Source organism: Girardinichthys multiradiatus, chromosome 17 (genome assembly GCF_021462225.1).
Source record: "Girardinichthys multiradiatus isolate DD_20200921_A chromosome 17, DD_fGirMul_XY1, whole genome shotgun sequence".
Taxonomy (NCBI): domain Eukaryota; kingdom Metazoa; phylum Chordata; class Actinopteri; order Cyprinodontiformes; family Goodeidae; genus Girardinichthys; species Girardinichthys multiradiatus.
Window position 1 is genome coordinate 22,694,447 of NC_061809.1, and position 25,189 is coordinate 22,719,635.

The 25,189-nt window shown below is 40.1% G+C and overlaps 1 protein-coding gene across 1 annotated transcript in view; it reads right to left on the bottom strand.

The window, feature by feature from the left end:
- The window catches only part of LOC124882870 (ankyrin repeat and BTB/POZ domain-containing protein BTBD11-A), a 252,363-nt gene that overhangs the window by 40,369 nt on the left and 186,805 nt on the right, over positions 1–25,189 (bottom strand). The window contains exon 3 of the mRNA XM_047389489.1: positions 4,552–4,759. Within this exon, the coding sequence (XP_047245445.1) occupies positions 4,552–4,759 (208 nt within the window). The remainder of the gene's footprint in view (positions 1–4,551; positions 4,760–25,189) is intronic.

A 25,189-nucleotide genomic window follows, 5' to 3' on the forward strand; every position in this document is an offset into this window, starting at 1 on the left:
TGAAAATGAAAACACATTTGTTCCATGTGTGACTTAGAGCCTCAAACTAAAGTAATTAAAGATGTCCTTACAGATATTAGAAAGGCAGCAGCACAAAATCAATACTTAAAATTTATTACAGGGACAATTCAGAGCTGAAAGGGCTCTAGAAGGGGTAACCTCTCTAAATGCTGTTATTACCCTCATTAATCAAAAAGAACAATGAGCTGACTGATGTTTATTCTTCGTAATATATTTTAGAAGTGTGTATTTTAATCCCTCCAAAAAATAACCCACACACTTCTCTGTCTGCTCTTTCAGTTCTGTCACTTTGATTTAAAATCTGTTATACCTCACTGAACAACAATATTTTAAAGTATGACAAGAAAGTGATGGGTGGAAGAGAAACAAAGGTGTACATTAAAATAAGTATTTACAGCCTCGTACCTTTATTCTGATAAAGACCTCAGCGAAAACAATCAAAGAATTAGTTCTTTTATATCTCAAACAATCTATCATATCATCCCATTTAAGCACATTTTTGTACCACCTCCACAAACGCTGAGTTGTTTTGATGAAGATATACACACATTGGTCGAGAGCAGGCCTGAGTGATACTTGTCCCTTCGCTTTTATTGTGCCATTAATCTGTAAATTTACATTCCAAATATAAAGGCTTTAATTATGAAATATTTGAATTGCTAGGACAATTACAAAAAATATCCTGTTTCAACTAAAGATTGTAAAGTAAACAAGTAAATTTATTACAACACAACTCTATTGGTAACCATTGTGAGTTATCCTTCCAATATGACCTGCTGAGGATGATGCCTCTAAAAAAAATCAATAAACTTTCTCCAGGTCTTTTTCGAAATTAACCTGGTCTGTGTTAAGTTTTTCTTCAATAAATATATTATTTCTAAGCTGTATAGTTTCAGATCACGTTTAAAGTAATTTCACAGATACTTGTATATAGTGCCACAAAACCCTGAGAACTGTTTTATCCTATTTAATAACCCTGCTTGTCATCTTGTAGAGCTATTCAGGCCCTTGCTACTCGTCTCCAACCTTTCAGCTGAATGCTAAATAGAGTTTTGTCTCAGAGGAATGGAAAGTCTGCTGACGTGTCTCTCTGCCTGACATTCCGGATGCTCCCCAGGGTCGTCTGGATGGAGTTTTATCATTTTCAGCAAGGAAGACAGAAAGATGTTGGAATATCTGTCCATCAAGCTGGTCCAGGCCCAGCCAAGTGTCAGTTCTGACCAACCCACACTGGAGCAAATATCTTGGGCAAGGAAGTAGAAATTTGACTTGTAGTACCAATACAAAAATAGGAAGAGGTTTGGTGTTTATGGCTGAGCAGATTCTTTTTTCTGTTTTAGCAATCCTCTAGCATTTTGTATCAAATCATGATGAAGGAATGCCAAAAACCCCATATAACCACATTGTTAAAAACAAGGGTCAGTGGGGAAACAGGAATCATGATGAAATGAAAAGATGTAACAGTTCCACAAGGAAAGAAAACCCAGACATCCATTGATACACTCCAGCTTGTTCAAGGGCATCCCAAGGTGCTCATTCTAAGAGATAAAAGCGTGCTCTTGCAAAAGGATGGGTGGGCCGGTCTCCAGCAATTTTTACATGTATGCCAGGTCATGCTCTAGAATCAAATGGCTAAATTGCCTCCTACACATGCAGTGATATTTTAAAGAGTCCTGCTAACAACCCTATTATTTCAAACTGGTGTGTTAAAGATGAGAGTCAGCTAAACATCTCAGGACACCTATCCTGGAGGACTGAAATTTTAATCCCCCTGTTCTAGCAGATCCCGGGTTCCTCATCTTTATGGACACCAAGGTGCTCTCTATAGTGCCTCTGGTTCAGTCATTCTAGAACATCCCAAGGTGCTTGTTCTAGGGGATCCCAATCAGACCGATCTGGGACATCCCAAGTTACTAATTTGTGGACATTCTAATGAGCCAATTTTATGGGATCCCACAGTTGTTCGAATTTTGTTCGAATATTGATTAGGTACGAGACTTGACTTTGTTGGAGGAGTTCAAGAACTGGTTACGGGAGATAACTGCAACCTACATTAATGAATAAAAGGCTGTGAATGTGTCAGATGCTGCGGTATTGGTGGACGAGTATGTGCTGAGTCATAGGGAGCATAATGTGGGTCATAGTAAGTCTAGATATGGGGGAGTTGAGAGTGTGGGTCGGCCCCATGGGGTGAAGCAGTTTGATGTTAAGAGCCAAGCTTCATGTGTGAGTGATCGGGTTTGTCACCAAATCTCACAAGTGTTGACACATTAAAGCGGACTGTCATTTGCTCAAATTCAAGGCCAGGACGTTTAAGCATAATTCAGAAGCAGTTGGTTTAGCTGCGCCGATGCGTAACGTTGTCAAACGAGAAGCGAAAGGCGTTGACTTTTTTGAGACTTGTGATTCCTATCTGCCTTTCATCTGTGAAGGGTTATGTGTCATTAGTGTGAAAAGGTGCAGGTCAAGATATTTAGAGACACAGGGGCATTTGAGTCCTTCAAATTAGTCAATGTGTTAACATTATCCGGTGAGTTCGAGACAGGCACATGTGTTCCATTGCATAAAGTGTCTCTTTAGTGCAAACTGTTTGATGGTGACGCATTGTTGACTGTGCGCCCTGTGTGGCCAATTGAAGGCATCTCCGTGATATTGGGTAACTGTTTAGCGAATGCGTGTATGTGGTTGGACGCTACCCAGTTAACTGTTAACTAACTCAGAGCAAGTGTCATGAGTAATTTCTGAGAAGGATGAGAATAGCAAGGAGTTCCCAAATGTATTTACAGCATGGTAACACGTTCCATGGTGTGCACTCAGGCTGGGAAGGAGGAGAAACTTGTGAAAAATGTTTACTTGCCTTTGTCTGATTTTCCTGTGTCCCTGTCTCATAATAAGCTGACCTGTCTTTAAAAGGCCTTGATCAGGTGATCAGGTGTGCCCAACGGGTCAAGTTTTGGATTGTGCGTCTGGGTACTTCATTCAGGATTCAATGTTGCTGAGAAAATGGTTGCCACATGCTGACATTGTTGGTGACCCTGTGTTTCAAATCGTCGTGCCCAGTAAACTGCGCTCTGATGTGTTAAAGGTTGCACATGATTAGGCACTTGGGTGTGGGGAAGACATATGATCGTGTCCTGAGACATTTTTTCTGGCTGCATCTTAAATAGGACGTTTCATCATCCATTAAGACGTATCATGTTTGTCTGCCCACTGCCAAAGTTTGAGTGGGTGAAAAGGCTCCTTTGTGCTGCTTCTGTGTCTTCAGCACCGTTTCCTGCTCAATTTGATGCAAGCCACATGGGTGCTGGAGCTGTTCTTACATAGTCTGGTGATCAGAGCATTTGCAGGCCGGTCAGCTACTTTTCCAAGAAGTTTAATAAGCATACGTTGAATTACTCTGTGATTGAGAAGGAAATATTTGCTTTAATCCTGGCTGTACGACATTTTGATGTTTATTTAAGCGGTAGTGATAACATTATGGTACTCACGAATCATAAACCGCTCATGGTTTTGTCCTCGTTGAAATGTCTAAATCAGCATCTGGTCCGATGTTAATTGTTCCTCCAGTTGTACAGTTTAGACTTTCGCTATATTAAAGGAAAAGATAACGTTGCAACAGACACTTTGTCGCACGCTCCAGTATTGTAGCTAAAATTGCCTGTGTTTCTTCTCCCTCCTTCCTTCTTGCTGGGGACCACGTGGTGCCAGGGTGTTCCCGGATGGGATAAAAGGGGCTTCCGCCTCAACTCTCTTGTGGCCTCTTCCAGATCAGCAGTTCCTGGGCTTACGCCTGCATGCCCATGCTGCCGCCAACATCATTCTGCCTCAGGTTGTTGAGACCATCCACGCTGCCGCCATGAGGGCTTCCTTTGGCACAAACACTGCTCTATAACACTTAATTTCACTACACCCTGCCCTACTGATTCCCTTTGCCAAACGCACCTACAGCACACCAAACATTTACACTGACAACATACAGATTGATCATTCTTTATTTTAAATAAATGCCCTTTTAAAAGGGCCTAAAACTATTTTGGTGTCATGTCCCTGCTTTTCTTTGTAATGGCTTTTGAGCTGGGTCTTAACAAAATGGATCACAAAGTGTTCACTATTGTGCAGCCCAAGGTGCCTGTTCAAGGGGATCCCAAGTTATTCATTCGAAAACATCCCAACGTTCTCATTCTAGTGCATCCCAAGGTGTTTATTCTATTGGATTCTAACGTTTCTCAGGCCAGAAGCAATTGTTTCTCCAGCAAATTCTGGGTATCCCCTGTGGTAAAACTTGCCTGGAAAACCTTTTCTAAATCAGTTTATCTCCTCTTCTTATAACCACATTTAGTTTTGTGGGTATGATTTTATCAGGGTATTGGTGAATATTGTTACAGGAAGGTCTGTGATGTTAAAGTATTTACAAAGGTTATTTGTAGGGCTACTAATCTCATTGATTTCCAATAAAGCTTAGTGAACCTGGTTTCACGTCTTCCCCATCCTCTTCATTTCTGTAAATTTTTTGCAGCTCCTGCAGCTTACCTCTCAGTTTGTAAGGCGACTTTGGACGGCTCCACATTGGGGTTCTCCCACTCCATCTGCGGGCAGTGCATGAAGTAACACAGGGTATAGAGGGCTTCGGGTTCCCAGTGAACCGTGGTGGTGGTCTTCTGGTGGACCGGTGTACCATTGCTGGGGTTCTTGATATGTAATGGCTGCAGGTGATGCATGGCCCGGGACACCAAATCACCTGCAAGACATTTTTTGAAGAAGTCGCATTTAACAAAACTGAGCTCTAAATCATTTTCTACAACATTGGAAGTTTCACTGCACTTCTTTGGCATACAGAGAAACTCATTCCCCTTAAACACAAACCCTTTGATTTAGTCTATTGATTTAACTACAATATGCCCACACAGTTTTGAGTGGGAAATTACTGCCTTAAAAGGCATCCTACACACAAAGCTCTGATTTTCTTCTTTATTCTCAAAAGGGTTCAATTTTAGTTCATTTATTTAGCGCCAGTTCCCAAAAAAAAAATGTTTTACTGTAAGTAACTGGGCCTGGTTAATATACACTGAAAACTGTGCAATTAAGTCTGGTTTAAAATATTTCTAATTGCTCAAGTGGAGAATTTAGCTATATTGGTGTTTTGTTTGTGATGATTCAGATTTAGATTCAGAAAACTTAATTAGTCCAACTGGGCAACACTTTGCAGCCCTCCAGTCCCTACATTCACCTCTAATATGCATCCTGAAACCAAAATAACGCATTTTAGTCTGTATGTCACTTAAAGACATCAAGTTAGGATGGGTATCGTCGATGTTCAGCAGAAGGATTTCAAAGGAAAAGAAAGACTTGGAATAGCGACCAGATCTTGGAGTAAAGTCCTGGTGTTGAAAAGAGTCCCCTGAGGTGAGGTTTGGTTCTCAGATCAGGATGGAGCCTCGTTTGGATGGATGGATGGATGGATAGTTATGGGTGAGGTTTGGTCATCCAAACCTGATGGCCCATCATAGGAGGAACACCCTTAGCACTATAGTAACATTTCTCCAAAGATCACAGGTATAATAATTTCATCTTATAAGGTAATAGCTGCAACCACAGAAGAGAATTTAAGTGCACCCTTCCATCAAACATTTTGACAGGTGGGCGGGACTTCCGGTGAGGGCGGGACTTCCGGTGGGGGGCATATGGGCGCCATGTGGTTGCCATGTGGGCAGGGGGGGGGGTGTGTCCAAGGGGCGTAACAGTGGATGTTGATTGGTTGTCGTCATTAGGGGCGATACCTTAAATGAGTCAATTAAAACACAGGGGTGTGTTTAAGGGTGTTACGGGGAAGGCCTTAAATGAGCCAATTAAAACACACAGGGGTGTGTTTAAGGGTGTTATTAATAATCTGTATGTTTTTTCAGGCGTTAATACATCTAAAAAACAAAACAACAAAAAAAGACATGCATCCTTTTATATTTTTAAAGGTATAATCAACTTAATGTTGACCTATCACATGAAATCCTAATAAAGGAACTGTGTAACCTGACAGAATTGTAAGTTAATTTTGCTTTACAGCAGGACCTATTTGTTGAATATATGAGCCAGTCTAAATCCGTTCAAAATAGAAAAGACCTAAAAAAGTAAATAAAAAAAAATTGTGCTTCACTACATCGATGGAACGGGAAAAACCTTCAGCTTCTGCGTCAACATACTGGAAAAGCAGCTGAAAATAGGTAAGACGAATATCAGATTCACAGAAAAAAAAAAGAACATCAGTATACTGTTTCCAAGTTACAAATTGACTAGCAATGATGTGTTTGTTTTTGAATCATGAGAGACTCCATTTTAGGAAAAAGGAATGATAATTAAAGTTACCTGTAGCTTTTCTAAAAAACATTTTTACTTTTTCATCTTAGAGTTACAGGGGGTTACAACTGTTAGGGGCAATGTCAGGAAAGGGGCAGTTACGTCTGTTTCTTAGATAACATATCACCTTTGAACTCAAGAAGGGTTTTGGTCTTAAAAACATAGGCAGCTGAAATAGGTAAGACGAATATCAGATTAACAGAAAAAAAAAGAACATCAGTATACTGTTTCCAAGTTACAAATTGACTAGCAATGATGTGTTTGTTTTTTGAATCATGAGAGACTCCATTTTTAGGAAAAAGGAATGATAATTTTAGTTACCTGTAGCTTTTCTAAAACATTTTACTTTTTCATCTTAGAGTTACAGGGGGGGGGGTTACAACTGTTAGGGGGCGATGTCAGGAAGGGGCAGTTACGTCTGTTTCTTAGATAACATATCACCTTTGAACTCAAGAAGGGTTTTGGTCTTAAAAACATAGTCTTTGCAGTTGAGATAACACTGTCATGTTCTGGTATAAATACTGTGTGTAAATGTTGGGGGCTCTGTTTCACTGGTTAACCTCAGTGTCAGGGTCTTCAAATGCTGAATGTCTTTGAACCATAACACTTGTTACATTGAAAAATACCAGTACTGACAAGAAAAAATGTCGGTAAATATTTCAGGAAACCCGGAAATTGTGGCTTCTTCTTCTGATAATTCACAAAAGCACAATGACATCTTAAAACGTAAGTAAGTAAGTAAGTATCATTAAATGCATGTGAATGTTCTCAAATTTTGTTTATATATATTGTTTATATATATATATATATATATATATATATATATTTGTTTCTTTGTCATAGAACCCACCGCTGATGACCTTGATGATTTCATCTTGACACAATCAGATTATGGTAAGTAAATGTTAAATGCAATAAAATATATATATATATATATATATATATATATTATAGTTAACCCTTGACAATGTTTCAATTTATAGATTTGATGAGAGAGGTAAACCCGAATGATCAAGTTGGAGGGTTCAGCGGCTGGAATCCATACTCTAAATTGAGAAGGCGAATTATTTCCAAACAAGAAAAACTCCCAACTACATCTGAACTTTCTTCTAACACAGAAATTAACATTGATTCTTTGAATACTCCTCCGCCAATTATCATCATTTCCCCTGAAGACACACCGGATAAGTTACCGGCACCTCCAGAAAGTAAGTCCTAAGAACTAACTGTTTTTCTTTGAGAGTGAATGTATTTTATTTATGTGTTATTAGAGACTTTTGTTTTAAACCTCAGATAAAACTTTTTACAGATTCGACTGAGAGCTCTGTGGAAGACATAGTTGTCGAGCAGGAGCAAGGTAAGGAAATAAAAATTAAATAAAAACAATATATATATATATATATATATGTATTTTAAGCATAGTTCAATAAAAATGTCATATAAACCTGTTTACAGATACATCCAAAGATGCTACATTAAATCCGCCCACCAGAAGGTTGCTTTTCAAAGATCAAGACAGCTTTCAGCAGAACGGCACAGTTTCAGTCCAACAAGAAGTGAAATCTGGAGGTTTTACCGCAAAGAATCGGAGTAAGATTTAAAAAAAAACTTGTGTATTTTAAAAACTATTTTCGTTTTATTTATGAACGCTGTGCTGCGCAGCGTAAGATAACTTTTTATTGTCTTCTGTTTTTACAGAATATTTAACCCCGGCCAAAAGACAGCGACTCTTTGCGCTACAAACCCGAGCAACGCTAGTGAGTGGTTTAATGAACGGTACGTTTTAATTCATACATACATACTGAATTAATTTTAATTCCCCTTTTTTTTTTTTTTTTTTTTTTCAGCTTTAATGTGATTATTTCAATATATATATATATATATATATATATATATATATATATTTATTATCTTTTTATTTATTTTTTTTTCTTTATCTTTCCAGAGGCAACGTTGATGGTGGAGCAGATTTCATCGAGACCTGGACAGCGCAGGAAGACAGTCTCTACAGCCTCACGGAATCTTCGTAATAAGACCTCATCGTTAACGCTTCTGGCTGCATGTCAGATTCTGTTAAAGAAGCATTTTGGTGACATCAAGGTGATTTTAAACTGAACTGATCACTGTGTTTTTTTTTTTTTTTTTTTTTTTTTTTTTTCTGTAGGTTAGTTTTTTTTTAATTTTCGTTTCTTATGTTCATAGAAAATGGATAACCGAATCAGACTTGCCCTGGATGAAATAAGAAATTTAGTTAATGAACTTAACGAAATTCCCGTTAATGCAGAAGAAAATAGCACACCGTCTCCACACAGCATTGAGCAAAATGATCCACCTGACACTCATCATAACCCCTCTACGTCACACTCCGCAGATCATCACGGGGGTCATTTCAATACGGGAGTAGCGGTTAGTTCTGATCAAGTAATCAGACTTGCCCTGGATGAAATAAGAAATTTAGTTAATGAACTTAACGAAATCCCCGTTAATGCATCTCCTGCTAACAGTGAAAATTTAATAAATGAACATCAGCACGGTGACGTTTTAAACGTAATCAATCAGGCTCTTTCCGATTTGAACAGCGAACCGTCTCCACACAGCAGCATTGAGGAAAATGATTCACCTGCACACGCCGCAGATCGGCACGGTGACGTTTTAAACGTAATCAATCAGGCTCTTTCCGATTTGAACAGCGAACCGTCTCCACACAGCAGCAGCATTGAGGAAAATGATCCACCTGACACTCATCATAACCCCTCTACGTCACACTCCGCAGATCATCACGGGGGTAATTTCAATACGGGAGTAGCGGTTAGTTCTGATCAAATAGAGCGAGATCCTCCAGCTGTGGTTGAACGTGAACATTTTAATAACCATGAAATAAGGAGACCTTTTACCATACCGCCGCCCTGTCCAAGTGACGTTCCAGATTTAGCAGCATTCTATACAGACATCATGCGTATTATAATTGAATTAGCCGACGCTGCGAGATCGTTAACCAGACGTAACGACGTTGTGCAGCTGGAATTAGTGGGTGAAAATCTCAATCGTCACATCACATTTACTGTTACAGATGATGGAAATATGATCCTGCCTGCTTTCGAAAACTTCCTCGACGATTTAGTACAATCGAATGCAAATATACCTGTAGATAATAACATGGAATTTGTTCTTCAGGTTGTTAATGACCCAGCAGGAGGTTCTAAGCGTAAAGCTGCAGGAACGTTAGACTGTGAACTGTTTAATAAGAAAATGCGTCATTTGTATATTATAAACAATACCGGTAATCAGTTATGTTTTGCAATCAGCCTCGCACACGTCTCTGATCCTGAGCTCACGGATCACCGTGCTGTAGAACTGGGGAGGAGATGGCACCATCAGGCAGGCCTTGACGAGCAAACAGCAGTTACTTTTAGTGATATTGGTAAATTTGAAACCATTCTGAAGAGAAAAATTGTAGTGTTTCACAGAACCACGGGCTCTACTGCTCTGTGTAAATTTGAGACCAGTTTCCCCGATCGTTCAAACCCTCTGTTTTTGCTGTTATTTCAAGGTCATTACTATGGGATAAAAAATCTCAAAGGTTTTATGGGGTGCAGATATATTTGTAATTACTGTTACGCCAGCTATCAGAATGCCAATACACACCATTGTGAAGGTTATTGTCCAGTGTGTCGAACATATAAATGTATGCAAGAGATTAGCAATCCTGTAAGCTGTGCAGGCTGTCAAAGAATCTGTCGTAATTCTTCATGTTTCAGCAGACACAGGGAACCGCGCATCAGAAATAGTGCTGAAAGGCCTATCAGTGACTGTGAGTTGGTAAAACTGTGTAAAGTATGCAAACGGATATACGTTATTCCAATCAGTAAACCGAATAAACCACACGTGTGTAATGTAAAATGCAGTATTTGCGGTGAAAATGTACCCCCCAGCCTAGACATTACATGCGATGATCATAAGTGTTACATTCTGCCTTGCAGTGCAATTAATCAGCTTGATGATAAACTGATTTTTTATGATTTCGAATGCCTCGTCAATGAGAGCGGCGTGCATACCCCCTTTCTGGTCTGTGCTAAAACGTTGAAAGGTGATGAATGGTACGCTTATGGACTGAATTGCACCCAAAAATTTCTCCTGCATTTCAGGAGGCCAATGTACAAAGGTTACACCTTAATAGCGCACAATGCGCGGGGGTACGATGGTTACCTGATTCTCACAGCAATGCTGCAGTTAGGCATTAAACCACATATCGTCATGGTAGGGAGTAAAGTTCTCTGTTTAACCGACCCTGATTACAGGTTAAAATACATTGATAGCCTGTCCTTCATGTGCATGAAGCTTAGTGCCATGCCGAAAGCGTTAGGCTTTACCGATCAAAGCAAGGGTTTTTTCCCCCACCTATTTTCCTCTGAACAACATCTCCAGTATGTAGGGGCTTTTCCTCCTCCATCCTGCTACGCTGTAGAACGCATGAGTCTTCAAGAACAACAGGTGTTTAGCAGCTGGTACAGAGAAGCGAGCAAAGAGGTCTTTGACTTTAAGAAAGAAGCAATTCGTTATTGTAAAAATGACGTTGAAATTCTTTTTCAAGGATGCTTAAAATTCAGAGACGAGTTCTTTAAGGAGACAAGTGTGGATCCGTTTAAAAGTATCACAATAGCATCAGCCTGCATGAAGGTTTTTGTAACCAATTTCCTTCCTCCTCAAACCTTAGCCATTCCATCACCTCTGGACTACAGACGTAGCAGTAAAACGTTCTCCAGCGCGTCCATTCAATGGCTCGGCTGGATTGCAGACAGCAGAGCCATATTTATCGAGCATGCATTAAATAGGGGTGAAAAGAAAATCGGGCCATATTCAGTGGATGGGTATGCAGAGATTAACGGTGTCAAAGTTGCGTTTGAATTTTACGGCTGTTTTTTCCACGGCTGTAAAAAGTGTTACATGCCTCATGACAAGTGTCCGTTGAGAGGGGTCGCATTTGAACAGTTTTACGCAGCCACTGTTGAGAGAAGCAAGGTGTTACAAACTGTGTACGGCCTTCGTCTCGAAGTCATATGGGAGCATGAGTGGATTGAAATGAAAAAATCAGACCCAGGGGTGATCAGCTTTCTTGAGAAAGTTAATGCACCCGAACCGCTATCCCCCCGGGATGCGCTGTATGGTGGACGCACCTGTCCTATGAAGTTGAGGTACACAGCGGAACCGGATGAAACTGTACACTATGTGGATTACACATCTCTGTACCCTTATGTAAACGCCAACTGCGTTTTTCCCCTCGGACACCCCACCATCATTTACAAAGATTTTGATGACCCCAGCAGCTACTTCGGTATAATCAAAGCTGTGGTCTACCCACCACGTAACCTGTTGTTCCCTGTTTTACCTTACAGAACATCCCAAGGTAAACTTGTGTTCACTCTCTGCCGCTCATGCGCTGAATTAAATTACCAGTCAGGTCCCTGCATGCATAATGATGAAGACAGAGCTCTGACGGGTGTGTGGGTGACTGTAGAGTTTTGTAAAGCTTTGGAGTGTGGTTATCGTCTTGCTAAAATCACAGAGGTGTGGCATTTTGAAAAGAGAAGTGATACAATCTTTAAAGGTTACATTCATTGCTTTTTAAAGGGTAAGCAGGAGGCTTCAGGCTATCCATCTGAAGCAGTGGATCAGGAGAGTAAGTCAAAGTATATAAGCGACTACAAACTGCATCAGGGCATCCAATTAGACCCTGAGAAAATCGAGATGAATCCTGCCAAAAGGCAGGTTGCAAAATTGTGTTTAAACAGTTTTTGGGGGAAATTTGCGCAAAGAAGTGATCTGTCTCAGACCACAGTCATCACTAACCCTGAAGACTTTTTCAGCTTCATGTTCTCGAGTAAATACAGGGTTAACTATTTTCATTTTTTCAACCCTGAAATGTGTGTAGTGCAGTGGAATTTCAATAAACGTGTCATATATCCACCAAGTAAGACAAATAATGTGTTTATAGCAGCATTCACCACCGCTTATGCACGTTTAAAACTTCTCAGCAGCATGGAGAAGTTACAGGACAGATTGATTTATATTGACACGGACAGTTTGATTTATGTGACAAAAAGTGGTGAAACTCCTCTGGAATTGGGGAATTATCTGGGTGATCTTACTGACGAGTTAGATGGTGACAGCATTTCGGAGTTTGCATCGACAGGACCCAAGAGTTATGCATACCAGACCAAAAACCGTAAAAATGTAATGATACGTGCTAAAGGCATCACTCAGACGCATGAATGCAGCGAGAGGGTCAATTTTGACAGCATCAAAGGGCTGGTCGAGGGCTACTTACAGGGGTCAAGTGAGGGTGTCATTGAAATCCCTCAGCACACGATCAGGAGGGATAAAAAGAGATTCCGTTTGACAAACGCGACATTTCTTAAAAAGTTTCGACTGGTGTATGATAAGAGACGTCTTTTTTCTGACGGGACAACTCTGCCTTTCGGTTATTAGAGTTGAAGAAGAAATAAAATAAAAAGTCACATGGATTTACAGGAGATTGATTTTGATCCTAGATTTAGAGTCCCTTTCTCATGTATGATAGTTGGACCCAGCGGCTGCGGGAAAACTTTCTTTGTAAAAAGTATTTTACAAAACTGTAATCATGTCATGGATATTGTTCCAGAAAATATTGTATGGATTTACACATCTTTTCAACCCATGTATGCTGAATTGCAGAAGATGAATAAAAATATTACCTTTGTGGAAGGATTGCCTCATTCTTTTGAAGATGAAAACCTGTTTCCTCCTGATCAGAATCATTTGATCATTCTAGACGATGTTATTGCTCAAGCCTCAGATGATGAAAACGTGATGAAAGTCTTTACCCAGTTTCGTCACCATCGTAATATGAGTGTTATGATGTTGACTCAGAATGTATTTCATCAGGGAAAGTTCAGTCGCACTATTAGTTTGAACTGTAATTATATGGTGTTGTTTAAGAACCCGAGAGATAAACTCCAGCTGAATATACTGGCCCGCCAAATGTTTCCATCTCAAAAGGGTCTCTTCTTGGAGAGTTTTGAAGACGCAACGAGAGAAGCTCATGGATATTTAATCATCGATTTTACGCCTACCTGCCCAGAACATTTCAGACTGAGAACGGGGATACTTCCTCAGCAGTGGCCTGCTGTGTACGTACCCAGAACAAAGTAAGTCATCATGTCAGCGCGTATAAAAAGGAATTTACCATTATTCAGAGCTTTGTACCAGGCCTGTCCACAGAAACGTAAAGATATTCTCGCACACTGCTCTCCCGACTTTATTCAGGCTCTGTGCGAGATTGCACTGAATATCCTAAAAGGTAACATTAAACTATCACCCTCTCAACACCGACAATTGAAGAAACAAAGAAATATCATCAGATTGTTGGGTGATAAAAGAACCGGGATAAAAACTAAACAGTTGGCTCTCAAAAAGCAACGAGGTGGTTTTATTCTGCCCATCTTAACGGCTCTTGCACCCTTGATCGGTGATCTAGTGGGTGGAATCATCAGGAGATAATGTCTCTCAGAACATCGCAGAAGATGTTTCTCATTTCCCCTCATCAATTCAAGCGTCTGACCCAGTCAGACACGTCCATCAGACAGACGGCGGAGGAGAATTTGGATGCTGAAATGAGAGCGATATTAAACGAGCCGGGTTTGACTTCTTATGAAAAAATCAAGGGATACGATGCTCTTCTCCAGAGGTATCTGACTTTACTTAAGCAAGGTGTCAAAGAAGAAAAACAGCGGGTCAGTTTAACGCTGCAGCGTGACACAGAGGTTCCTGAACATGAGCGGTCCCAAGAAAAACAAGGCCCAGGGCAGGACGAGGCCCCTAAGGATCAGGTTCTTACGGAAGTACTGAAAAGCCTTCCTAAACACAATCGTAAAAATGCCGAGTACATTTTGAAGAAATTATCCGAAAGAAGTGAGAGTTGGACTTCGCGAGGTGAATTTGTATTTAACGGAAATATTATAAAGGGGTCCCACATGATTGATTTGTTGAAAAATCTCATGCTTCCGTTTAAAAAATCTGGAGCATCACAAACCCGAGGATGGTCTGACTTTCTACACACCTTGTCAGAGGTAAACATACCTATATCTTCAGTCATTAACCCTTATGCTCGTGAAGAATATAGACGTTTCAAAACAGAGGGTACATCGATTGAAAATGGGGGTACACCCACCAGCGTTAAGCAGAGTAGAAAAAGAAGAAGAAGAAGGCAGATAACTCATTCTCCCTACTGGTCGAGATCTGAGCTGGAAGATCCAAAAAATGCTGATGGGAGATCAAAAAGGTCTCTTCGTAAGACGACACTACCACCCCGATGGATTACATTTTCACCATAAACCGTTATAAGAAAATGAAACATGTAGCCTATTTCTTTTATTCAATAAAATATTTATTGATTATATTTTTCAAGTCTAACTTCGTTCTCTACTTCACACACTAACATATGATATCATTACACAAATATTAAATCATAAGAAGAAAAAAAAACAAACAATGAAAAAAAAATAAGACATTTTAAATTCCATAACAATCCAGAAACATCTCCAAAGAGCATGTTCCGTGAGTATAAAATGTACAACTTTGATTAATGACACATTTCTGATATTTTTTCACAAAGTTAGATACCATTAAATCATTCTTAATCACATCTCCGGTGTATTTCGACAACACTTGCTGCATTGATAATCCGCACGCTCTATGACATAGATAAAAAATGCAATGGTGACCGCACACAGTGGACAGAGTGTTTTGAAGCTGATTATTATGATACAATATTTTTGAGGATCTGTCTTCTAAAAATGTTACGATGCTTGACGGGTAGAACTCGAAATCCGGAGAGAATCCATAAGAGTCAAAAAAGCTGGATTGACCATTCTCATCCAATGTCAGAGCTAGCCAGTGTTCCCCCGGCATGTGTGAAGGATGTGTATTCACGATAAAGTAGGCCGGCCCTGGGAATTTGTCAGCTAGCAGCGGCAGCTGGTCGCACGGCCACACACCGCAAAACAAATCTCCCAGCAGATGACGCATCAGGCTCTCAATTTCATGATTATTCATGCCTGATTAGATTAATAATAATCCACCAGCACACGCCTCTTTGAATCAATCTCTAAAATAGAATCATAACAAGCGTAGATGATCAGCGTGGTGGTATATGGCAACGGGTTTCTGAAGCGCATTTCCAATCTTAAATTCCCACTGGAAACTGGAGATAGAGCATCTGTGTCCTCACCCGGGTTAAGATTAAATGTGAATAGAGAGTATCCTTGATTAAATTCCTGACGTGATATACTCAGTGGAAGATCTTTTAGATGTCGTCCTGTAGCCGTAAACAAGTTGTAATACTCTCTCACTGAATGACCTTGGTTAAAATTTGGCTGGAAGGCTTTAGCAGGAATTTGTCTGCCATCCTTACACAAAGCTAAATATTCCATATCAAAATGATTAAAGTCAAACGGATTGAGATTGCGTGTTCCTGTAAAAGCGTCATGATCCAGTAACGCAATCACCACATACTTGGGAAAGATGCCTAAGAAAAGATTCTCTTGGTTGCATACCCTTGAATTTTCAGGGATGGAATATGTTTTTACATTCACACGTGAAAGTGGATACAGAGCATTTGCTTTCATTAAAGCTGAAGCGTGCCCCAGTCGTACAGCTGGAGAGACAGTAACTTTTTTGATAAAAAGAGATGCTCCTAATATCCTGAGTTTGTAAGTGGAGTCTCTTGCGGCCATGAGACAAAAGGCATCGTTGGCTCTTGTAAGTTTAATTTAAAGAAGTCTCTCGCAGAAAAATATGTCGGCATGCAGGGGGCCTAGGAGATGTACCTCCCTGGAATTTGCCGTAAAGCCTGCTCTGCTGTTAAGACCTTGGTTAGGGCCGTTAGTTGTAACAATAGAGTTCAGAGCACCTGCAGTGTCTTTATAAAAAAGACCAGAGCTAAACTGGGTTTTTAAAGAATCCTCAGAAAAGTTTAACAATGTCTCAATCATGGCTCTATATGGATGTGTAGCGCTGGATTGTGAAATCATTCGATCTCCGAGAGTGACGTCACACTGACTGAAGATGGTGTTTAACGGGTAGTTGATGAGCCCTACAGGTGCATCATCTGGCAGGTTTGTTCCATTCTCGTTAGTAATTTTCACTCTGAGATGCAACAGCGTATCGTTGAGATCCAGATACTTTTCTCCGTCTCCCGGAATGAAAAACTCGATCGGCCCTCCATCAGTGATTGCTGATAAAGGCTGGATCTCGGTGTAAATTTTATCTTCGATCGATAGCTGCGTCATCGGGGCAGAAAATAAGTCCAACTCTGCCAGCGTGCACTCTGATGATTTGTTATGTAAAAGAGCCATTATTTAAATATATCAAAACTTGCGGATGACTTCCTTCCTCTTCGTTTGTCAGCTGCGACTGATCTCCTTTTTCGCGTTTGTCGTTGTTTTTTAACCGTCCTTAAACGATCACCAGGGGTTCTTGTTCTGGGTCTTTTGGATAAAACCATAATTCCTGAACCTTCTTGACCGTCGATGTGTGCAGAACCACTCATTTTACTCACGGCTCTACCGATGACATCCGTTTTAAGATGGGGTTTTGCAATTGCAAATCCTTTTTTAACCAGAGGGGATACGAAGCGGAATAATTTTGAAAATAATGATCCAATTCCGCGTCCGTACATGACCGGGGCCCCATAAAACCCTGGCAGATTACCGCCTGATTGACTTACATAGTAATTTACAAAGCGATTTGGATCACGTCTCAGACTTAGATGTGCCATGTTCTCTCTTGCCTGCTTGATGCAGTGTTGAATGACCAGCGTAATATGAATGATAACCAATCAATCTTAGAGGTTATATACATATCTCTGGAATAGTTTATACAAATAAAATTTATCTCAGGCTACGTTGTGATATCACCGGTCTGAAGTGTAGTCTTATGACGGTCTTTCCATAGACGAAATTTACAGGAACGTTTTGGTCCGATTTAATTTCTATATTGATATTTTCAATATGTCTTCTGGAGACTGGAAGGTAGTGGGCGGGGTTAAACGTCTGAGTAATCATATCACTGAATGTGCCTTGTACTTTGACGGTCCGCAGTAAAGGTGCAAAAGTGTCGCCTACTATTTGTGGGCTGACCACGTCGCTGTAACAGTATAGGTGATAGAAACCAGCCTTTATATCCGCCGGAAAAGGAGCCAGTTTTGGTTCAGAAACATGAATCCATTCCCCTGGTTTCACGCCAATCATATAAGCTAGAGTGCTGAAGAAGCGTATTTCATACGGACTATTTGCTTGAAATGCAAATCTCTTTTGAACTTTGCTGAATTTAATGCGTAAACCCGATTTCAATTTTTTGAAAAACATTTCCATCTCTGTCTCGAGTTGAACAACGCTGTTATAGTAGCCACTTCTGATCCTTTGCGTATTGATCTCCACATCACCAACCTTCCTCCATTCAAAGTAGGCATCATAATCCGGTAAATTATGCCATGTATGAGGGTATGAAATCTCGGCTAATGCAACCATCCATTGGCCTTCTAAATCAATATGTTGAGCTAAATTTACACGGAAACTTGAACTGGTATTATTTTTAAACACTTCCATGCTAGCATTAGATGGAAGAGTAACGTAAAAGCCATCATCCTCTACCTGACGGTTCATGATGCTGTGTCAACTGTGAGGTTTAGTGCAAACCTTTTTTATACATTTCGAAGTTCATCAAACTTGATCCAACTGTTGAATTTCTCAGGCCAGCTTTTCCAGCTTACAAAAACCTGTTTGACTCCCTTGACCGTACGTCGTTTTAATATTTTTTCCACTTGATACATCTTGTCGTTAAATATTTTTACTTTTTGAAGTTCCTCAGCGTAAAAGGAACCCTCGATAGGTTCTCCATCCAAATCTTTGAGTTTGTATACAGGAGGAGAACGGGGTATCCGGTCATAGACTGTAAACACTTCATCCGTAAAACTCTGTTCGTATTTTTTGTCAAACACTCCACGGACCTTGGATATTCTGACAAGATCCCCTTGTTTAAACGTTGTCACTGAGTCCTTGCAATATCTGTTGGACTTGACATCATACAGATTCTGAAACACTTGAAAGGCATTTTCAGGGGTCACTTCCATAGGGCTCATTTTAATGCTGGAGTGGTAGGAATGGTTGTAGCTTCTAGCTAGGTTTTGCAGTACATCGACGTACCGCCGGGTATTGTTAGCTGTAAAATATCTCCACATCCTTGTTTTTAATGTGCGGTTAAATCTCTCGACCACTGAAGCTTTTGCTTCACTCGCTGTGGCAAAATGTTCAATACCGTGTTTCTCCATTAAAACTTTAAATTTCTTGTTAAAAAATTCTTTACCGGCATCAGTCTGAAGTTTTTTGGGGATCTGACTTTCTGTAAAAACTGATTCAAATGCCTTTACCACCTCAGCGGCTGTTTTCCTCTTCAAAACTCGTACATACGCCCTTTTTGAAAAGATGTCAATGACTGTTAATAAATAATTATAACCATCATTTTCCATGGCCAGAGCTTGCATGTCACAGAGATCAGCCTGGAACTGCCTCAATGGTCTGGTGACAAAAACTCTGTTTCTTGGGAACTTTATTCTTGCAGGTTTATGTAGAGTATAGGTATCTTCTCCTGATAAAAAATCTTTAACTTTTTCAACCGCAACCTTCTTTCCCGTTTCATCTTGCATAACCCTCCTCAGCCTATCTACACCCCCAAAACTTCCCGGGTTTGAAGGGCTATAATATACTTTCTTCATCAGCCGTCTTCCTGCCATCTCTGCCGATTACTTGTTAAATAATGAGAAAAAACACACAGGAGGGTAGCTTTATCCTTATTTTTTTTTTTATTTTATTTTATTTTTATTTAATATAAACAAAAAAAAAAACAACCAGAAAACAAAATCAGATAAAATGCAGATGAATTCAAACACTACTAGCTTTTTAAAACAACACTTTTGGGAAAAGGTTCCTACTTTAATTGTATTTAATAGTAAAAAAAGAAAAAAGAAGAAAAATCATATAATGCAGATTAACTAAAGTACTGGAATACTAAAAAAAAAAAAAATGATACAACAACAAGTCATCAAACATGTGAGATCAGTTTGTCAGTCCATAGCACTCTGAAACAGAGTTAAGTTGTTTGAGATGTTTCTCATCGACCATGCGATCATAAACGTGCGCTATTGCACTGTGGATGCCTTGTACCGATTTCAGTTCATATAAAACCGTCTTGGCAATCGTCTTCACTCTGAAGTCATCCGCTTGTATGCTTCGAAGTACCAGAAGATTCTGAATAGCAGGAATGAGTTTGGGGGTTACGAGTCGTCGTACGATGCGTTGAAAGTTGACTTGGTAATAATCCTCCCCCAGTACCTCCAGGCAATGGTGTTGACGCTGGCTTGGGTGGTTCGTTATACATCCATAGCAGGTTTCTCTGAGATAGTTCAAAGAGGTTATGTTGAATAAATGAAGTATCGCTGTTTTCACCGTATTGATGAGGGTGGTTGAGAACCAACCGTCAATTTCGTCCTCCTGGTTACTCTCATCCTCTGCTGAAGGCTGAGGGTCCTCCATCGGTTCCAGGGTTTGTGTAGGGGCTTCGGTAGAGGGTGAGTAGCCGGTGGCTACCTCCTCCTCCACGACCACCTTCATGTCTTCAGGCAGGACATTCGCGTCTACAGACTCAGCCATGAATAGCGGTGATGGTGAGCAGAGGTCTGGAGAAAGCGGTAGATATTTCATGTTGTATCCTGTAGGTGATGCAGGACTGTAGTGGTTTTCTGAGAATGAGGATGTTGAGGTGGATGGTGAGAAGAGGTCAGGGGAAGGCGGATGATATGGTCCAATGTTGAAGCTTTCATCGTGCTCAGGAGAGAAGTGGATCTCTGCTCGGTGGTTGTAGAGATCCCTGTATGGTGTCGGTCCACTCATTCTCATGATACGATTCTCAGTGTCTGTGAGCTTGCAGTTATCCCCCCGTATATATATCATAGGAAGGGGCGTGTCCTCAGAAGAGGGTTCGTTCTAAACGTAAAACAGGAAACATCAGCGTTTTTTTCACTGACATGACATCGATCCAACTTCGTGACTTTTGGAAAAGGTCGGAAAGACGATGTCCAATTTCACTCATCTTCTCTGCCCAAGCTTCAAACGGCAGAGCCAGCATTGTCTTGAATACGCCGCAGTCCTGATTGAAAGCCTCCAACACAAACAGATCTGAGGGACTCGTCCGGTTGTTCCTGCGTCTGCTTGCCCGAAAAGACCAGCGGCCATTTGCTGTGGTTTTTGACCCCCACACTGCGCTAAAGAGAGGTTCTCTCTCAGCTATTTCAACATCGGATGGTATATGAAACATTCTCGCCCGTTTTACAGGTCGAGGAGACAGTTCATTTTCTTCTTCTTCTTCTTCTTCTTTCTCCCTCTCCTGCCTTGAGACTGTTTCAGGGCTATCATTAAGGTGCGAGATTGCAAGCTTTAACACAGCCCAGTCGCTGTGGGTGAGTGTACACAGAGCCAGTGATCCATTAAATACCTCGTCTTGATCCAATTGATACAGGCAAAGCTCTCCTATTTCATACATGAAAATATAACCCCAGCTGCCAACCAGGCCATATGGCTCCAAAGACCATTCTTCCTGCAGAGTCTTGAACGGGGGTCTTTGTACCCTGCAGATGTAGTATGTTGATTTCTTAGGAGCATTCAATTCACGGGATGAATACTGGTAGACGGTCACTGGGGTTTCGCACAGAACTGACATACCTCTTGGCCGAACCGAGGTCTGATTTTCAACCATGGTTGTTGAAGTTGATTTTGGATCCTCATCATCGGTAGAGTATGTCACGACGGGAATTCCGATAGGTATCTCCGTTGAGGAAGTATATGATGCAGTTGCTTGTTCATCATCATCATCTTGGCACGCGTTGCGTTTCTCCTCCGCTTGACGATAAACTCTCTTAACTCTAGCCATTGTTGAACGGGTGTCCTTTTTTTTCCAACGAATGCTGCATGTAAAGTGCAGAGTTTTATCTCTGTATTTAAAGTAAACACTAAGGCACGCCCTATTGTTTTCATTGGGTTATTCAAGGTTTAACGATGCTTACAAACACACCCCCTCTATTTTTAATTGGTGCTGATGCCAAACAGTTTCCGATAATACCATATTTGTCTTGTTCTATTTATAACAAACACACCCCTGTGTTTTAATTGACTCATTTAAGGTATTGCCCCTAATGACGACAACCAATCAGCATCCACTGTTACGCCCCCCTTGGACACACCACCTGCTTGACCACGTGACCTCCTGCCCACGTGGCAACCACATGGCGCCCATATGCCCCCCACCGGAAATCCCGCCCTCACCGGAAGTCCCACCCACCTGTCAAAAAGTTTGATGAAAGGGTGTACTTAAATTCTCTCACAGAGATTGACTACAAATCTTTTCTCTGCATGACCATCCATCCATTTTCCATGCCCTGTCATGCATGACATTTTATGGAATTTTCTTTTAAAAATGCAGTCCATTGCTTGAAACAAGATCTAATGTAAGCTGTGTTTGTGCACACCAGGAGTAAGGAAAAAGAGGAAGAACATTTTAAACAAAGTATTTCTGCAGTTAGGAACTTCAACTTCTAAAATTCAGCACATCCACTGCACAGTGGCAGATACTTAGCGATGATATTCAGTGAGGCATAATTCTTAGATTTACAGCACTTCGCAGCTGTAAATTGATTAGGTCATTAGTGATGTATTTAAGAATAACGATTAAATTGCTGTAAAGAGGGAAAATATTGCAGAGTAAGGCTGCAGGGGTTTTTTCACAAATACATTTATTCCTCCATTGATCTGATTATTCTTTCAGTTTACTGGAACACTGGAGCTTAGAGGCTCTGTGAAGAATACAAACAATGTACTATGAGAAGAACAAAATTCATTATTTTGATTGATGAGTAATTTCGGACAGCAAGAAGTGTGAAAAGTGAAGTAAAACAACTGAGTGAGAGGAATTGTGATCACTCTGTTGCATCTATGTGAGACCATTCCACCTTAAGTACAAGTAAAACTAACAGCTGAAATGTGCATTTTCAAAGTTGAACATCCTGCTTTCTGATGAACAATATGAGTAAGCTTTAAAGCAGGAGACTACAGTTCCAAGAAATGACAAAACTCCTCAGTGGTTTGGAAAACACACTACATGATTGCTTCATAAATAAATATTAGCATTGTTTATTTTAAACAACTAAAATTACAGATGCAACACAAACAGTAATACCACAGCTGTCCCTCTGAGCTACAACCTGGAGAAAGTCAAAGACAATAAACAAGCTTTCCCTGGCTTCATCAATTGTTTCTGTGACTTTGATTTTGTCAGCAGGACAACATTTGCTCCTGACTTCTTTGCTGTAATTATCCCACCAACACTCCTCTGGGGTTCATGCTTCAGCTCATTTGAATTAATCACAGGGGACAGCTTACTGCCTTCATTTCTCCAAGCCAAGTCCTATTTGAGTTAGAAGGACTCATAACAGCCAAAATGAAGTTTTCCTTTCCCTGTAAAAATGTTTAAAATAGAAACTAATGATCAGTTAAAATGTCACAATTCTACCCAAAAAACGTTACTATCCACCATTGCTTAGAGCTAAATGCAAATGTTTGAACACCAGAGTCACGTCAATAGTTCTTTCATGCTATCAGTTTGTTAGCATGAAAGCTAATGTTAAGGGCTGAATCAACTGAGGTTTCGTAATCGAGCGTACCAATTTCCTACATTTCTGGTAACAAATTCCTACATTACCCACACTTTCTGCCTTGCCATCGAAAGACGGCAATTTGCTCTGTAGCTTTGAAAAAACAAAAAGGAAAGAAGGCGATATTAAAGGCCCTTAAACCAGACTATGGGAATACACCTGTCAGTGCGGCACAGAGAGTGCAGTGACACCTACTCACGACCGGTTGCTCAGAGTAGTGCATCACATATAAAACAGTTCGATGTACAGACCTTTTCCCATCAAGCAGTTTATTGTGTGACACTGTGTATCGGTCATAGAAATTGAGCTTTGTGCAGATATGTCAAGTACGCCCAACTCTTTTCTGCCCTTACGCTTGCAGTAAAAGCTGCAATGGGATTGTTATTAATTTTAAGAAATGGGGTCAAACAATGAGAAAAAATAATATTAGCTTCTGTCTCTTTACTGTACGCCCTTTTATTATTTTTGTATTTTATAACTCTTATTAGGATAGTGAGGTTTATAAAATCTTCAGGCCTACTGATAAAACTGTCATAATGCTGTATTTTGTGGTGGACCAGAGGCAAACAAGTATGGAGAAAAGCAGAGTGGGATCAAAACTCCAACTTTAATATAAAGAGTTCACTCACATGAAGGCGAGGTACAGGTTGACAAGATAATCCATTTGACAGGGTATTTGAAAACAGAACCTAACAGAATCCAGTGCAAGGACAAAAATCCAAAAGAGACATCTCACGAGGACATGGAAGAGACATGAAACAATAGGGCAGTTAATCAGAGGAACAGGGAACAGGTGACACAAGGAGGCAGGGAGGCAGAGGGAGCAGGTGAACCTAATAAAACCAAAGCATGAGGAAAGGGACTAAAGACAAGACAGTGAGCAAACCTAAATAAAACTATAAACCAAGATAAAAATAAAGCATAAGAATCAAGGATAAACATGAATTGAAGGAAACTGAGAAACTGAAGGGAACACAACAAACTAAGCACTTAGCAAAACAGAAACCATAAGGAAACCCTGACTACAAAAGTAAAGAGACCTAAGTAAACAATAACTAAAGCTAATCTATAAAGGAGAGGGTGGAAAACAAAGATGAACTAGAGGAACAAAGCTAAGAAGAACTGGAGAATAAAGGGAACTTAAACTGAGTAATAACTAAAAGGGGAAAACCAATGACGAGAGGAGTAACAGAAAAGAAACTAATAAATGAGAGTGCAAGGGAACCAGAGAACTAAGAGAAATAATAATAATAATAATAATAAGGAAACCATTCTAAGAAAATAAACAGGAAAGCAACGCCAAGGGAACTAGGAGAGCAAACTGTGGGGCAGAAGATAACCCAAAACAGAAAACCACAACTAACATGAATACAAAACACAAGTAAGAAACATCTAGCTAAAAGGTAAACAAAAACACAAAACCACAAACAAAGTCCAAAACGTCACATCCTGACAAAAACCATGTAACTCTAAAATTTTATTTTGATTAACAAAGGTTTATGGATATGCCACTGATTAAATAAATGCTAAATTCCAGCATTATTTCGAGCTAAATATGAAACTTAGCATACCACAGCATGCTAATAGTGTGTTAGCATCTAAGCTAATGCTAACAATAAGCAGTAAAAGCTGTAGCTGGTAGAACATTTTATGATTCTGAGGTATTAGATAAAACAATGACAAAAATATTATTATCTTCTGGCTCTTTACTGTACACTCTTTAATTGTTTTCCAATTTTACTAACTCTTAGCTGGCTGGTGAGGACCAACAGTGTATAAAGTCATCACGAATAAAACCATTTAACTCTAGAAGATAACATCAACAAACAAATGTTTTAAAAACGCCACTGGTTAAGTAAATTTTAAGTTACCCAACTAACTAGTGGCTAATGCTAACAATGAGCAGTAAAAGCTGTAACTGATGGAAATTTAATTTGATTCTGGGGTAGCTAAATGCTAAAAGTAGCATGACATCTTGCTAACAGTGTGTTCATATCCAAGCTAATGCTAACAATAAAGAGAAAA